This window comes from Osmerus mordax, chromosome 15 (genome assembly GCF_038355195.1).
Source record: "Osmerus mordax isolate fOsmMor3 chromosome 15, fOsmMor3.pri, whole genome shotgun sequence".
Taxonomy (NCBI): Eukaryota; Metazoa; Chordata; class Actinopteri; order Osmeriformes; family Osmeridae; genus Osmerus; species Osmerus mordax.
The window spans coordinates 4,352,102-4,368,764 of NC_090064.1; the positions used below are offsets into that span (position 1 = coordinate 4,352,102).

The following is a 16,663-nucleotide window of genomic DNA, read 5'->3' on the forward strand; positions in this document are numbered from 1 at the left end:
CCCATTTCACCTTCCTTATCCTTTTATTTTCTTAGACTGTCCAGTGCCATAATTCACACAAATGACTCCGTACATACTTATATGACCTCCTGAGCAGTCAGAAAGCAATAAAGAGAGAGAAAGAGTGTGGCTCAAATCAAAACAATTCTTTTTTTTAAAGAGGATGAAAAATAATCCCTTATTACCACTAATAATTACACTCCCAACTTCTCCTGGTAACACTTGATCTCCAACAATCACCCAGTATCAGGTCAGATTTGTCTGTTTAATGGAAACATTCTTTGAGTAAACAGTATACAGGTGACATGTATTCTGGGAAGACAAAAGAAGCTAGTTTCGAGTAAGTACATGCTCGTACACACGCGCACTCACACACACACACACACACACACACACAAACATTTACATACACACTCAATACATATACACATAAACACACGTTTGCAAACACACACACATGTCCAAGTCATATTTTTGTCAGTGTACACACACACACACACATAAACACACTGTTAAATATATAACTCTGACAATCAATGAATTGCATTTCCATTAAGTAATTGACTATTGTTCTAATATGAAGGTGGTTGAGCTGCACTTGCTCAATACAATGAGGGAGGAAAAACATTCATTGAAGGTACATACATTACATTTACATTGCAATTATCTATGTATGCATAGTGCTCTTGGTAGCATTCCAATACTATACATTTTAACTGGGGAATATAGGGAGTAGATAATCCCGCAAAGCAGTCTGACTTGTCACATCTGGACAATGCAAGTGAAAGATGGAGAATAAAAAACAAACCCAACAGACAGGTTAATATCAAAATGTGTTTGTGTCTACCTATGACCATTAGCAACACCACGTTTTATGTTCTCTAAGGCCTATGTGGTTAGGAAAAAAAGTTCAAAACCATTCAGATGGCAGATGTTATAAATATTTCCAATCCCTTCCCTAAAGATGGAAGGCTGCATCTCAGAATATCATCCTTCCCCCCTGTCCTATAATCCTTCCCCCTCATCTCCTCTCCATTGTCTGTACTGAGCACAAAGGATGAGTAAGAGGATTGCAAGATGTCAGCTGCCAGTTGAGTGCTCCTTCCTACCCTGCTCTTTCACAGCAGAGCAATGCAAGAAAGGAGAGGAGAGGAACCCTCTTAGAATCAAGATGCACCCTGCAAAATCTATGATGAATCCACCTCATACTACTTTGTGTAACATTTATGTATAAGAGTTTCCAGGTAACCCTCAGGCAGCATTGACTTGAATGGCTGTCTCAGAAGTATAACATAATGCACAGCAAGGATGTTTAAACTATAGTTGTTTTTGTTATAGACATTATTGCACATATATTTGTCAGGTTTTGTAAACGTTACATATGTTTAAGCTTTGTTTCATTGCTACACAAAGAAAGATATACACCACATACTGCTTTGGTGGCACAGAATGTCAACACATTGTGTTTGATTTACAATTCAATAGTTTTGGCTATATTTTTTTCTTCTCCTCTTACTCATGTATGTTGTTTATTCGTTCACTAGCAGATCCCAAAAGCGATCCAATACAGGATCAGGTGACACTCACATCCCGCAGCTAATAAGTAAAATTAATCTCTCTAGCCAGCATGTCAACCTTCTAACGATCAGAATCAGAGCGAGGGGAAGCTTCATACCATGGCTTCAAACCATGGGTTAGGGGTGGTGGCAAGGTGTATGTGAAGGAGTGGTAGGAGTTGGATTTGTACATTTGGGGTAGGTGGTGGGAAGCGGATTTAGAGGTGCCATAGTTCCTAGTCGGCATAGATGATGAATCCAGAAAAAGTGCTGTACTTGTTGTTGTTGCCACCGTGGGCCTTGCCCCCATCCAGCTTGATGTAGACCTCATCGCCCGGCTCTAGGTGCAAGACAGCACTGTTGCTGGCGTAGTCATAATTCTGGTCAGCATCCTGGGCAATGGCACTGGCACGAACCTGAGGTGAAAGGCACAGATTTAATTCGTGGAGATGAACAAGATGCACACCTGGTATTGTAACAAACACCTTGTCTGAATGGCATCATTATCACATATAAACAAATTATTGGAATGCATCTAAACCTCAAATTTGTTTTGTGTTGCCTATATCTAAACCTCAGATTAAACCTGTGTATGTGAAATTGTAACGTTTAATTAGTGTAATGTAAAATAGCAAAGCATGATGTGTGTGTCAACTACTATTAATGTATTCAAGTCTGCTAACATCTGTTTGAACGTTTTCAAAATTAGAATGTGTTTATTTATTTAGTGCCAACATTTTTCATTGACTAGTGGCTAAGTGAACCATCTTTGTAAACTCCAGCATCTCAGTTTTTTATTCCTGATGCAGGTACAATTAATACATCTTCACTACCATTTATACTGGTAGAATTGTTTCTGTGGAGAGATTCCACTGCTATATTGTTTCATATTTTACTGTTTAGGTGATCCACCATGTAGTGGACCTTAAAAACCCCCGAAATAAACAATTACCTTAAGAAGACAAAGAAAAGGTCTGGAGTTCTCAGAAGTTCATAACAAGTAGGCAAACACTAGGGAACAAAGTATGGAACACAAAAGAAGGGAAAACAATCCTTCTCTGGTTAGGAACACAAAAGTTCACAAAAGTAAAAGGTCCAAAGGTTCTGTTCCCAAAACGATAAAAGCCTTTATTCAGGTGACCAATTTCATGGTGAAAATTCTAAAACAAATAAACAAGAGCGTTAGGGTAAGGGTACTTTAAGAATACCTTTTGGGCTAAACTTACGAGCAGTAATGCTCAGAAACATAAATAAAATACTGGTAATTGTGTGATGATGTAATCATGCCATTGACATTGTTGTGACCCTCTTGCTTTTAAAATGAGATGTGATAACATTTCAGCACCGTGGACAGTTCTAGTGATTCTACTGACTGTGTGGCTGCCTGGTATGGTCTCGGCACCTTATTCTTTAAAATTCAGATGAATTGGCAAAAACCAGTGGAGAAAGTGGAGAACAAAAGAGAAACAGTAGAAAGAGTGTTAAGGACAGAAATCTGCATGTATTTAGCTTTAAATACATTGTTGATAAGTTTGTGGAACAAGCTCTTTTGTCACTGTGTTGATGCTAGATAAATCCACTTTAACTTAATAGAATCATATGTGACTGTCTGCTCGAGATGGACATTCTCAAAGACCCGCCTTGGAACTGTGATTGTCTTCTCTGTTCAAAGCTGCAGGGGGAATAGCTTGTTAAAGGAATTTGAAGAAGTGGATCTGAACAGTTTCCATCCAAAATGTCCCCTGGTGCCTTTCTTAACCTTAGGTCTATATTCAGATAAGGACATCACAAGAATAAGGATCACTTAACAAGTTGTACTTTCACGTATGGAATCAATGAAAACGAATGCCTGAGCACTCTTTCTATTTGCTATATTTAGATAATTTCTCTTTTGTTTTGCACCAAAACGTCAGGTTTGCCTCCGTTTTGATTTTCAACTCAGTGAGTTGAAAACCAATGGATCAGTGACTGTTGGGAGGTATTCTATGGGAGGCATTTGACTCGAGGCGTGCTGATCACTGGTCGCCGTGCATATATTGCGGTCGCCGTTGACAGGGCGACATGCTTGGCTAAGCAAGCACAGGCTCTGTGAATCGTGGAGACTAACAGTGCCACAGTGACACTGGGATCCCCCAGGATAGGGATTAAATTTGCTTCTTGGCAGGGTCTCTAAGCGCTGAACATTTTGATAAATAAAACATGTAGAAATATGGGTTTAAATCATTTTGAATGTCTGTAGTTCCAGTAAAAAAACTTTTAGGTATAATGTGTTACCAAATCATTATTGCATTGTTACTATTGTAGTAATAATTAAAAATACCACTATAACTACTCTATATAACTACTACTCTATAACTACTACTACTATAATATTGCATAAACATATTCTTCGAGGTGTATCTTAAATTATAAATATTGTAACTGAGCACACAAGCCGTTATTTTCCATAAGCATCAGAGATCCAGACTCGTATGTTGCTACACCATGAAAATGTACGCGCGTATTTACGCATAGTGATTGCGTCCTTCTAGGGTCACAGAATTAGACAATCATCAAAAATATTGTCCGACTATAACTGCTTATTGTCACAATAAATTGATTGGAGCAGGATAAAATGGAAAATACTTGTACATACGTGATTCTCAGCCCATCTCCCCTTGATGCCGCCGTGTGTCCGCTATTTAGCTTACCTGGTTGTTTTTGCACAGATCAGCCCACATGCTGGTGCCGTCTCCGCCGCGCATTAGGACGTGGTAGGTGAAGAAGTAAATTCCAGGTATAGAGCAAGTGAACTTCCCCATGGCTGGATCGTAGTGATTACCTAGATTTGTCACAACGTCGTCAAATTTCAGCACCTCGTACCCCTCGTGCTGCTTCTTAAGGCCTGCGTAAAACGCAATTTTGGGGACGGTGCTGTATGTGGCTGCACTGATGGCCCCGGCTGCGGCATTTGATCCCGGGGGTCCGGCAAGTCCAGGCCGACCCGGTTCCCCTTTTATCCCTGGTGTCCCTGGTGGACCGGGTGGACCTGGTTCACCTGGCGGGCCCCTGGGGCCAGCCTTTCCCGGGCGGCCAGGTTCTCCTTTCTGTCCTTGTATAAAAGTTGGTAAAGACTGCATAAGGTTGTTGTCTCGCACAGTGTCTGCTGTTGCGGTACTGGTCGGAGATTTGGTACCGTATGGATCGCACACCATTCGGCAGGTTCCGAGCATCTCATAATGTGCCGAGGTACCAGCGGAGTTGACCAGAACCGGGATCAGAATCACCAACACCAAGACCATGACGACACCAAGGACCCCGGCCGCTATTAGCCGCTTCCTGCCGACCAGTCTAGTCAGCGCAGGGCGATCCTCTTGTCTGCTTTTGGGTGAAATCTTGGTGGTTGGTGGGCACACTTATAGAATGAAAAAAATATAGAGACAACTTTTCTGGTTCGCCCTCACTGATAATTAACTTTTTGGGGCCAAGCCCTAAACGCGTTTTTTCTGTTCCGTTCACGTTTGCTGATGTTTGCTTATTTAAGTCTCACCCAAACAGAAAGTTAAGCGTTTTTCAGGATGGCGCTTTAGTCGTCAGTGATTTCAAAACCACTGCATTCAGCATCTCTCTGAGTTGGTACCCTTAAAGCTCGCTGTCACGTGTGGGCACCCGGCACAAAAACACTTCGATGAAAGAACAACCTTTATCCACAAAAGTGCAGAGGTTTATGTCCAAAGGTGAACAGTTTCCTTTGCATTTAAAACCAACCACTGTGTACCCAGTCCAGGGAATACCAAAGAAAAGGCAGTCTGCATGTCAACCGTTGAAAGATATCAAGCCCTACGGTTAGGGCGCAGCCTCTGCTCACGAACAGTCTAGGGACGAGAGAATAGATAAGAGGGAGGGCAGAAAAGCGCACAGTCTTATGAAAGATGAGAATGTAGCGCGATGTGACACCACCCATACCGTTATCTTGATATTTCTCGCAGTCCGACACACAGTGGGAGAGCACTTAGCGCGTGCACTTGCAGAAACATTTGCAATTATTAACTAGTTAGCATAGGGATGAAATCCATTTATAGCATTCATATCACACTTATGCTTACACACTTAACATTTATATGCCAATGAGACAAATTCATATAAATGTTATTAAATGTTATTTTCAACATTTCCCCAAATTTGTCACACAGAGAAAAAACCTCAGTGCATAGAATCAACTTCCTATAGCATATTATACTTATGGATTGATCCATAAAAGGTTTCCGTATCAATCCAAGGCAGTAAATGCAACTATTGAGAGGACTTTGTTGATGTATTGTACATGTCCCTGAAATGAGCTCAGAAGGTAACAAGCGATCATTGAGACACTTCAATCAATAGCCTTCCATAAAGATGATGAATTGCCCTGAAGAGCAATGTGGTAAGCACAAATGAGTTTACATTTAGTCTAGGCATCTTACTAGAACACATACCATTATATTACACACACCTTAATCAACAGGTTAGGCCTCCCCACTAAGACTGGGTCAAGTAAAATGCTTGGAAATGTGTAATGGGCAATTCATAACATGATACAATGTATAAAATCAAATCAAAATGTATTTGTATAGCCCTTTTTACAAGCAATGTCACAGAGGGCTTCACTTACGTCCATAGAACTGCCCCTCAACCAACCTAAACCCTCAAGGGTATGTCTTCTGTATATTTTAATTGTAATGTTATCTTCAACCCAATCTCAACCCTCTGTAAATGCAGCACTGTTTTGTTCACTATTACATGGCACAATACATTCAATAAAAAGACAATCATAGCACAGCACAGATTACTGTGGTCACTCTTATTTTAATGTAAACCTAAATGTTATCAACTGGTTGGCATAATTCATGTATACCCATTGCCCCCCTACCTTCCCCCTCATTAAAGTGGCTTGGAGCCAGCACCTGGGTTGATCAGAACTGCCCTAACACACACTCCCTCCTATAAATCACACAGTAAAAAATCAATGGTGTTGGTTAGCTAGGGACTCATTGTGTCCTTGGTGCCAAGAGATGAATCGAGAAGCAGCAAGGAGCAACAACATCTGCTAAGGGGAGGGGGAGGGACAGAACAACATCAAACACAATATCAACAAAACATGTTTAACAAGAAAGCACTGGGATCATGATTATTTACAACATTCAACTGCTGAATAGAATTAAGTATGAAAAGGTCAGAAATCCATTCAGTTTTTCTGAAAGATGTAGCTTTGCGGTAATTATGCATTTTCATGACAGGATTCATTTTTCACCGCAACTTTCTCCTCCAAGCTGAATCCAACACAACTGAACAGATATAGAATACTTAAAATCAGGGGCGTTGTTAGACCCTTTTTACTGGGGCACGTGCCCCAGTATAAATCTGCTGTGCCCCAGTAAAATCTAAAGTTTGAGTTTTAACAATTTACTTTATTCGTAAGTGCATTCATTTAGATTGATACTCCCGGAAAAACAAAACGCTGTATCCCAATCAACGCTTGAAAAATTAAAGCAGTTTAATCGAAAACACAAACCGATGCCCGCAGAATTCCATGTCAGCGCGCTCTTCTGAGCTTGCCAAATAGCCACTGCAGCATGCACACAGAAGTCCAGGTGTCGCACACAAGTCAGAATTGAGAAAGGCTAAGAAAATAGGGAATGCAAAACTAAAGAAAGTTTCTAAATGATAGGCCTACCGATCATCATATTTTGACTAAAACATAAAAACAATATTACATGAAGCTCAAAAAAACAGTAGGCCCTATTTGCGCAAAAATTAATGCGAAAAAATGGGCACACTCGCATTAAATATTGATGATGCACCTGCCGAAGTACTTGCTTTCCTGAACTGTTGTATAGTGGGTTCAGCAAGGGGAGTTTCTATAGCCTAGTAGTGCATTGTGCGCAGCAAGCTTGAAAGAAAAAAAAGGGATATGAATAGGGGCCTGTGCCCCAGTAGAATTTTATGTCTAACGCCTCTGCTTAAAATTATCCTTATTCTACAAGCCTACAGGGACCAATAGGGGTTTATTCTTCAGGCTATGATGACTGAATTAATGAACTAATATGGTTTGTATACTAAGAGAATGTGCCATTTGGGATACATACCTTTAAGTTAACTCTTAACCCAACCATATTCAAAAGGCACTGCCCCAAGAGGATGAGAGCACTGTCGTTGTGAATGGCTTAAATTGCTGCGTTTAGGCAATTGTTAAAATTTTGTTTATGTTGTGCTATTTATTATCGTTGTTGTGTTGTGGCCTGCTACTTCCCAGAAATCCTGTTCCAGCCAATCTCCATCGACGAGACAGGCCTTCCTCCTTGTGAAACCACTGTCATTGAAACTCGAGCTGGAGGAAAGCGTAGAAGTTGGCATGAACAATTGGCAGCAGGTCAAATTGGAGGACTTTACTTGGAAAATGGCGTGCTTTCTGTATATGTTGTAAATTTAAATGGTGTGAATAACACTGGTTAAAAGGGGACAAGGGTGAGTAGGGGTTTGAGGAGGTAGAGGGAGATTGATTGAGCAATAAGAGAAAGGAGTTTGAACACATTGAACACAAGTCAGAGGGGAAGAAGAGAAGTGAGACATACTGTAGGGAGAGGTTTACAGAAGGATTATGTAGGAGAGTGAATATATAAGGGGTTGAGGAAAGGTTGGGGTCAAAGTAAGTATTGAGGAAGGGTGGATAGGAGTTAGCCTGATGTTGTCATACTCATAATTATAGTCAGAATATGAGTCTGATACCGCTCCGTTGGCCTGTGAGTATGGGGCATGTTTCAACCGAACCCTGAAGAAAATGCCTCTTCACTCAATTGGATAGACCTACAACCGATCAGGGCAACGTAGTATGTTGTTTGTTGAAAACAAATTCAACCCAAGCGCTCTTTGGTGATGTGGTTGATTACTTTACTGTTGATCATCTGTCCATCATCGTATAAAGCCCGACCTGACAATTTGATTGGTCAGAACAGCTCTTGTTCGGACATAGTTTTTCCCCAACCGAGCGACCCCAGACCCAACTTCCCGACCAAATTGTTTTGTGGGCGGGCTAAGTTTGTCTGGCACCCAGGCTAGATAGGAGGATGAGGCAGGCGTAGATGAGGTTAGTGTGGAGTGTGTGTGTTTGGATACATGTCAGGCCTCCTGTAGAGTGTACCTGCTCCAAGACATATGTACATGCTGTGCCCGTGAGCGTGGTGTGTGAATGAGCAGGACAGGCAGCCCCATGGCAGCTAACACACACCTCTTTCTCTCTCTTGCAGAGTGAGGGATACTGTGTGAATCTACTCTAGACGTTGCATGTTGTGGGTGTGTGTGAAGGAGTTTCACTGCGCCTCAGATTCCAGCACTCATCCTTTCAGGCATGGTCTGGTGTCACAGTTCAGGGCAGTCTGTGTTGGTCTCAACTCGTCAAAACAAACAGAATAGAATATATTTATTTAAAAAGCTCAATAGCAGAAACATTGTAACAGAGTATAGATATTGTTGCATGTGGATTGATAAAAAGCAAGAAAAAATATTTTAAAAATTTAACTGATAGCTGAATGTTTTTCTTGGTAAAATAACACTTTCAGGAAGAATTGATGTTACCATTGTACTTTACTGGGGTTCACCCAGATATTAGCAATAGTGCAGTCACTGGAAAATTGAAACAATAAAAATCATTCAGACACACCAATTTCCAGTATCATTGAGAGGGGGAAAGAAATTCGAATCACAATTTAGTTGAGGACAGGACTTACAAACTATGGATTGCATATCAGAATGCTACATTGTCTTAGTATGGTCTCCTCTGTGAATTATTTACTTAAAAACATGACCATACTATTGTTCTAGGCCACTTGTTGTCCCTCATCAAATGTTGGCCCTTATCCAGGGGTTTGGGCACTGCTGCTTGATGCAGCCAAGAGACAGAGTAGCCTGTACAATTGACCACTAGGGACATTGCAGATTCATCCCTTTCTATTGAAAAACAAGAGCAAACAAGTGTTGAGGTAACAGACAGTGACTTTAGAAAACCTGAGGAATTGTGCCCTCTCAGTCCAGAGTTAAGACCCCTTAAACCCTCCCAAATCCCACACTGAACTCATCCTGGCCAAATGCTGGTTACTCAGCCCGGTCTTACGAAAGGGGGCGCTGACAGAGCCCTTGAAGGGGTTGGATACAACAGTTTTCTCTCCTCCTTTTTCTGTGCTCTTATCATGTCTAACATAGGGGTTGGCTAATATCATCTCACTTGTGGGCTCTCAACAAGGCACTGTTGTACAATTACCACAATAGCTGGTGTGACACAAACACAGTCAAGTAAAAATATTTAACAAAATATTTAACTAAAACCATGACTTAAGTTGAAATGTTTGAGTGAAGGGTACATTCAACAGGTTGACTGAATTTTGTGACACAAGGTTTCTGACCACATCCCACAGAGACTGAAAATATTTTATTCTTTGTCTAATGGAAGAGAATACAAGCACCAAGGGCCTTATAGACCAAATGTACGTAACTTTACAGATACAGTGGCATTTATGAAAATAGAACTTGGCGTGAGACTACACCTATTTCCATGCAAGCTTTTGAGCATACATTTGCACATGGTGTTGAAGGTTTTTTTTGTATTATAAACATTCAGTTTTCCTTTTGTAAACTTCAATCTACCGCTTACACTTTGATTTCAAATTCTGTGAAATTGCATTGTGTTTTTTTCTGCTTGAGAATACGGCTATGTCTCACAAATGAGTCATGTGGCTTTGGTGTAAATTACATCCATTGTTGGTAGATTTTAAGTGTGAAAGCGGTAACAAATCTTGTCCGTGTGCATAGTTTTAGGATTGAAAAATAAAAACAATGTACGTTATGTTTGTAAATCACAACTTTTTGTTGAGTTCATGTATGTACTACATATGCCACTATATAGTATGAAATGTATTTCATGTCAGGTTTTATAAATGAGACTCGAGGTGAATAAAGCTACATAGTTAAACCCAAGTTGCAAACTTGGTTTGGGGTCAGTTATGATTCAGTTTCAACAGTTCAGACATGAATAAAACGACATTAACCAAAGTTAGGTAAATGATTGGTTGAATTAATAGAATAGATTATAATTTTGATCAACTTCCTGCTTACTTCCTGTAATTAAACTCAATGAACCCCAACCTTGGTTGAGATTCATGTGTGACATTGTTAGCATACAAACATACATGCTGTATAAAAAATTATAATTCCTTGTTGATGAATACATCGGAAAAAAAGGGATAAAGGCACATGCAGTGAGGTCCAGCCTGGACAGACAAGTGGTCAACTCTTCTCTTCCATGTCTTTTTCCTCACTTGTTTTTGGCAGCCAGAGGCTTGCGGCTGATCTTTTTGGTTTTGTCATTGCTCTTCTTTGGCGGCTCAGGATTTGCTTGCATGTGGCGCCCGTAGAGACTGTGGAGAGGTGTAAATATAATAAAAAAATGTTTTAAGTATGTTTCATTGATCATCCAGACGATCAAACAACTAGTCCAGAACATTGTCTTTATCTTAAAATGTTTAGGAGGTTTTGTTTGCTATCAATTATCAATCATTAACTTCAAATCTGTTACCAGATCCCCTTAGACATTCCAATGAGTCAACCTATTGTCCTCCAATGTCAATTATGAAACAGAATCATTCCTGCATCCTCTCATTAAAATCTCTTTGGCCTGATTATCAGCATGGTTACTCAAGCGAGCAAGCATCATTGTACCTAATTTACAACTTTTGCTTAAGAACTATAAACAGGTTGGAATAAATAGGCCTTAATCAAGAGTTTCTTTCTCTCACAACCACACATACATCTTCTCCTCTTTTTCCCCACTCTCCTCCACAGAGGGCTAAAGAGCCGCAGCTGGGGATTATCCAGGAGAGGAAAAGGAAATACACAAAGACACAATTATCTCTGAAATGGGCCGCTCTTGCTTGGAGAGGGAGAGCAAGGAATAGGGGAGACAAAGACTGAAGAAGAGTTCTTTCCAGTCCACTGAGCTCTCTCTGTGTGGTAGAGAGCCACCCATGGGGCCGAACAAAGTGACAGAGAGAGAGATATGGTGGGGTGGGGGGGGGGGGGGGAGGAATAAGAGGAGAAAGGAGGGAAATAAGGACAGCGATAAAGAGTCAGAGTAACACACTGTCCATGGTGGCCTGTAGTAACTGACAGTAATGAGCAGGCAAGACTGAATGTTGACAAACTGCCTAATGATTTGTCTCTGTATGTGTGTGTTGTGTGTGGCAGCATCTGACCAGGCCACTAGTGATCATTGAAGAGTGTAATTTGAGAAGCGGGTCTAATTGCAGAAGTTAAATCTCACAAGCCTGCTTGACTTGAAGGGAAGAAGTAATTTCCAATATTTACCATTGAGACATATGTGCAAAGTCAGTAAATTATTTGAACACACACAGGTGATTGGATACATCAAGTATTTTTCATTATTGGTCCAGGTAATATTGAATTTGACACAGTAATATTGTTACATTTTATCAACATAGCCTGTAGCTCTCCCACCCCTTCTGAGAAGGCCAAAGCCTGGGCCATCTCGATGGTGGAAAAATACACACCCCGTCTAGACAAACTGACATACAAAGACTGATCATTCTCTTACAAACATTTCCCGACAATGATACGTAATTTCTTGAATTCATACTAATTCCTTATAGCAGCTAGAGCAAAAATCAAACATGAAAGAACCCTGCCAGTGTCTGTCTGTCTGTCTGTGGGATTGAACCACACTGCCTGCAAGTGTAGGGTGAGGGGTGGGAGACTATCCTTCCCTTTCTCCCCACCTCCAAAACTACCACCATAGCGCTGGTTCCTTCAGGAGATGCCTAACCAGCCGTTCCAAGAGTTGTCTGGGGGGTAGGAGGCACTCCAAACATCCCGCCCACCCCCGGGACCTTAAGTGTCTGAGATGGAAGAACCGGAGTCCTGAGAGATGTGATCCAAGTCTTCTCACTCTGATACTAAAACCCTTCACTGCTTGATGAAAAGTGGAGAAAATATTTTGTACTTTGTCAGTTTGTGTCGTTAATTACGCGTCTGATGAGGACAAGTTCAACGTCAACCTAAAATGTAGAATAACTAGTACACATAACCTGAAAGAAAAGGAGAAATACAAGTGGGTGAGATGTTTGATTGATAGAGCTATCTCCTTTAACCCTTGTGTTATCTTCGGGTCATTCTGACCCATCAGTCATTGTGACCCACCGTCGTATTGCGACAAATTTACCTCATACAAAAACAAAGTGAAGCATTTTCTTTTAACTGTCGGGCTGTCTCAGACCCCCCACATTAGAATGGTTAAAAGAAAATTATTTTTATTTGTTTTTGTATTGGGTAAAATTGGGTAAACACAACAATGGTTCGTTATGAACCTTCAGGTGCCTTCGGGTCATGTGACCCGAAGGCAGCACGAGGGTTAAAATGAAACACGATTACTCAGAGTCAATAATTGGCTGAGTTGGTGTACTCAGTGGTGTCATAACAAGGTGCCATGTTTACATTGTGGCCTCGTCTTCTAGATGCCTCAAAAACTGAGAAAGGGCCGGCGGAGGAGGAGGAAGAGGGAGAGTTTGAAGACAAATCCAATGTGACACAAAATTCATGCTCAGACAAGAGAGTATAATGCTAATTAATTATGGCGGAATGTAGGATATTGCTTATATAGGACATCTTCAAGGGGAACTCTGGTACAGGTATACAATTGTACACAATGTAGCAGGCGGGATGTAGTCAATTAGATTAAACCTCAACGTCAACCATGTAGTTGAAAACAAGTGCAAGGGTGACATCAGTCCATCCTTGCTGGGTATTTAAAAAAACATGTTCACTACGCAACAAAGGTCTGTGTGCCAACCAAACTAACCACCAGCACCTCAAAGCATAGTATTTGATAAACTTGGGGAGACTGGGGGTGTTTCTGATAGCCAGTGGACTGGAGTGTATTTGTCTGGTTTGCATAGTGAAGTTGGTTCAGTCTACAATTGTACACAATGTAGCAGGCGGGATGTAGTCAATTAGATTAAACCTCAACGTCAACCATGTAGTTGAAAACAAGTGCAAGGGTGACATCAGTCCATCCTTGGTGGGTATTTAAAAAAACATGTTCACTACGCAACAAAGGTCTGTGTGCCAACCAAACTAACCACCAGCACCTCAAAGCATAGTATTTTATAAACTTGGGGAGACTTGGGGTGTTTCTGATAGCCAGTGGACTGGAGTGTATTTGTCTGGTTTGCATAGTGAAGTTGGTTCAGTCTGAGAGGTTAAGCTGATGTGACTAGGGCTTGTCAGGAAGGATCAGGGCTCACAGCATCACATAGACACCTGCTGGTGTCAATGGCTAAATTGGCCTTGTTTTACAACCATCTGATGAGGCGGGAGGGGGATCGCTATCCCACCCTGTCTCTCCATCTTTCCCCTTTTCTACCCACATATCCCTCTCCCATTCTCCATCTCCTCTTTTCACAACCCTCCCTCTCTCTGACAGCTTGTATGGACTGACATGCCAAAGAAATGTTCGGAATACTGAGTGAGAGAGAGAAAGAGAGACACAAAACACCTGGGTGAATAAAGAAAGGGAAATATCATTGGTGAATGAATGGTGCCTTCAACACAGGTTTTAGCTGAATAATGCTTCAGCTGAGAAAAATGTTTCAAGAAATGTTTTGTCTTTATTAAAGCATGTTAAGAGTCTGCTATGGACTTTCCCTACAAATTAACCAGTTAATAAAAACAAAACAAATCTTATGCAAAAAATTGTGTATCAAAGAAATTGCAGCTGCTCTAATAAGCTTCTGAAAAATCCCTAAAATCCCTGATCCTGCTGTGCTCCGTGCTAAATGAAGTTGAAAAAAATCTACTTTTCCCCTCATGAATAAGACTATGTTGAATAGGTCTCGTCTTTCCTCTCCTTTGTTCCAGTCCCTGATTGTGACCATTCCCCCTCTGTCTCCGATTCTCTCCCACTCTATGATGAGCTCACTTTCCTCAAAGCCACAGACGCGAAGACACAACCATACCACACACAAATCAATGAAAACCGTCCAGGCTTATTACTCTTGTCCATAGGCTGCCGGAGCAGCCGTTATATCTGTGGAGCATCACAAAGATTTCCCATGCTTGAGTGTGGGGGTGACTTGGAGAAGGCCCTGGTGGACTGTTAAGGCCAATTAAAACGGGAGTGTCGAGGGGGGTGCCAAGGTAATGGAATCTAAATCCTGAAATGGTCTTATGGACTTTGTGAGGCATTACTATTCCACACGGCTTAAATAATCAAGCCACAGTGTCATGCATGCACACACACACTACAGTTTAGTGTGTGCATCATTTTCTTGATAAATGTGAAGGTCATGGGAAACGATCTGAAATCAGGTTTTGTCCATACATCATTTTCTTTTTTAATGCCACCCCCCCCCCCACACACACCTGTAAACCTAGGGGAAACACTGATATGTTCATGCTAAGGGCCATGCAGATATCATTGGACAGACTGATATAACACAACACTTAGAAGTAAAGGATATCATGAATGTCTATCAGTCAAAATATTTTATTGTATGCTGTTTTTATTTATTTATTTTTTTACATAGTATTATTTAGCAAATGTTGGAATCAAGTCATGGGGAGAGAGAAAAGAGGATGACATAGTAAATGAGGAAATGAGAGAGAGAGACGCGGAAGAAACAAGACCATGAAGTTGGAGGAGGGCAAAAGGGATGCAGTAAGAGAGAATGTTAAAAGGAGAGAGAAGGATTGATGACGTTTAAAGTGAATACAGGAAGGTCCTGGCCTGGCATGTGTAGGAGGTCCCTAATGAGGTGTCAGACTGATAACCAATAGGAGGCCCCTGGCTGTGCTGGGGACCAATGTTAAGAGATGTCTTGTCTTGGCTAATGAAGAATGATGGAACTCCTCTGACCCTACCACCTCCCATGACACTTCTCTATATAGCTTTACCACCCAAACTATACACACATATAGTGGGGAGAACAAGTATTTGATACACTGCCGATTTTGCAGGTTTTCCCACTTACAAAGCATGTAGAAGTCTGTAATTGTGCAGAAAATCACATTGTATGATTTTTAAGTAATTCATTAGCATTTTATTGCATGACATAAGTATTTGATCACCAACCAACCAGTAAGAATTCCGGCTCTCACAGACCTGTTAGTTTCTCTTTAAGAAGCCCTCCTGTTCTTCACTCATTATCTGTATTAACTGCACCTGTTTGAACCCGTTACCTGTATAAAAGACACCTGTCCACACACTCAATCAAACAGACTCCAACCTCTCCACAATGGCCAAGACCAGAGAGCTGTGTAAGGACATCAGGGATAACATTGTAGACCTGCACAAGGCTGGGGTGGGCAACAGGACAATAGGCAAGCAGCTTGGTGAGAAGGCAACAACAAACAGTGGCCTTCTCAGGAAGAAGTTCAAGATGACAGTCAATCTCCCTCGGTCTGGGGCTCCACGCAAGATCTCACCTCGTGGGGCATCAATAATCATGAGGAAGGTGAGGGATCAGCCCAGAACTACACGGCAGGACCTGGTCAATGACCTGAAGAGAGCTGGGACCACAATCTAAAAGAAAACCATTAGTAACACACTACGCCGTCATGGATTAAAATCCTGCAGCGCACGCAAGGTCCCCCTGCTCAAGAAAGCGCATGTTCAGGCCCATCTGAAGTTTGCCAATGACCATCTGGATGATCCAGAGGAGGAATGGGAGACGGTCATGTGGTCAGATGAGACAAAAATAGAGCTTTTTGGTCTAAACCAGTGTTTCCCAACCTTTTTTCAGTCATGGCACCCTTAGAAAAGTTTCACAATTTTGTACAAATAAATGAGAAGGACTTAACTCTACATATCCCAAATTCTCCTGATTGAGGAAAGTTTTTAACTCTTCCCTCAGTTCGTAGAGTTATGCCAAAACCTTGCCGCGTGATAGCCATCGAACAGCCGTATGTAATAACAAGCTCTGATGCTCCGCTCCCATTTCCTCGCATAAAATCGAAAATAGACGGCTCTTCAGTGGGCGTGCCTTGATGAAATTAACTAAGCCTATATCTACTTCTCTGTCCAGTACATC

General features: G+C 41.3%; 2 protein-coding genes across 3 annotated transcripts in view; both read right to left on the reverse strand.

The window, feature by feature from the left end:
- Positions 1–1,792: 1,792 nt before the first annotated feature.
- c1ql3a (complement component 1, q subcomponent-like 3a) lies at positions 1,793–4,861 on the reverse strand. Its single transcript, XM_067251926.1, has 2 exons — positions 4,247–4,861; positions 1,793–1,972 (listed from the first exon to the last, which is right to left on the reverse strand). The coding sequence occupies exons 1-2, from the start codon at positions 4,835–4,837 to the stop codon at positions 1,793–1,795; spliced, it is 771 nt and encodes a 256-aa protein (XP_067108027.1). The 5' UTR covers positions 4,838–4,861.
- A 5,101-nt stretch (positions 4,862–9,962) lies between these two features.
- rsu1 (Ras suppressor protein 1) overlaps positions 9,963–16,663 on the reverse strand; it is a 107,668-nt gene continuing 100,967 nt past the window's right edge. For both annotated transcript variants that reach the window (XM_067251989.1, XM_067251990.1), the window contains exon 9: positions 9,963–10,981. In XM_067251989.1, the coding sequence (XP_067108090.1) occupies positions 10,879–10,981 (103 nt within the window). In that variant the 3' untranslated portion in view covers positions 9,963–10,878. The remainder of the gene's footprint in view (positions 10,982–16,663) is intronic.

Coding starts and splice junctions, on each gene's coding strand:
- c1ql3a (XM_067251926.1), bottom strand. CDS start 4,837: ATGGTCTTGGTGTTGGTGATTCTGATCCCGGTTCTGGTCAACTCCGCT. Junction 1,973..4,246: donor ATCTGTGCAAAAACAACCAG/GTAAGCTAAATA, acceptor CTTTCACCTCAG/GTTCGTGCCAGTGCCATTGC.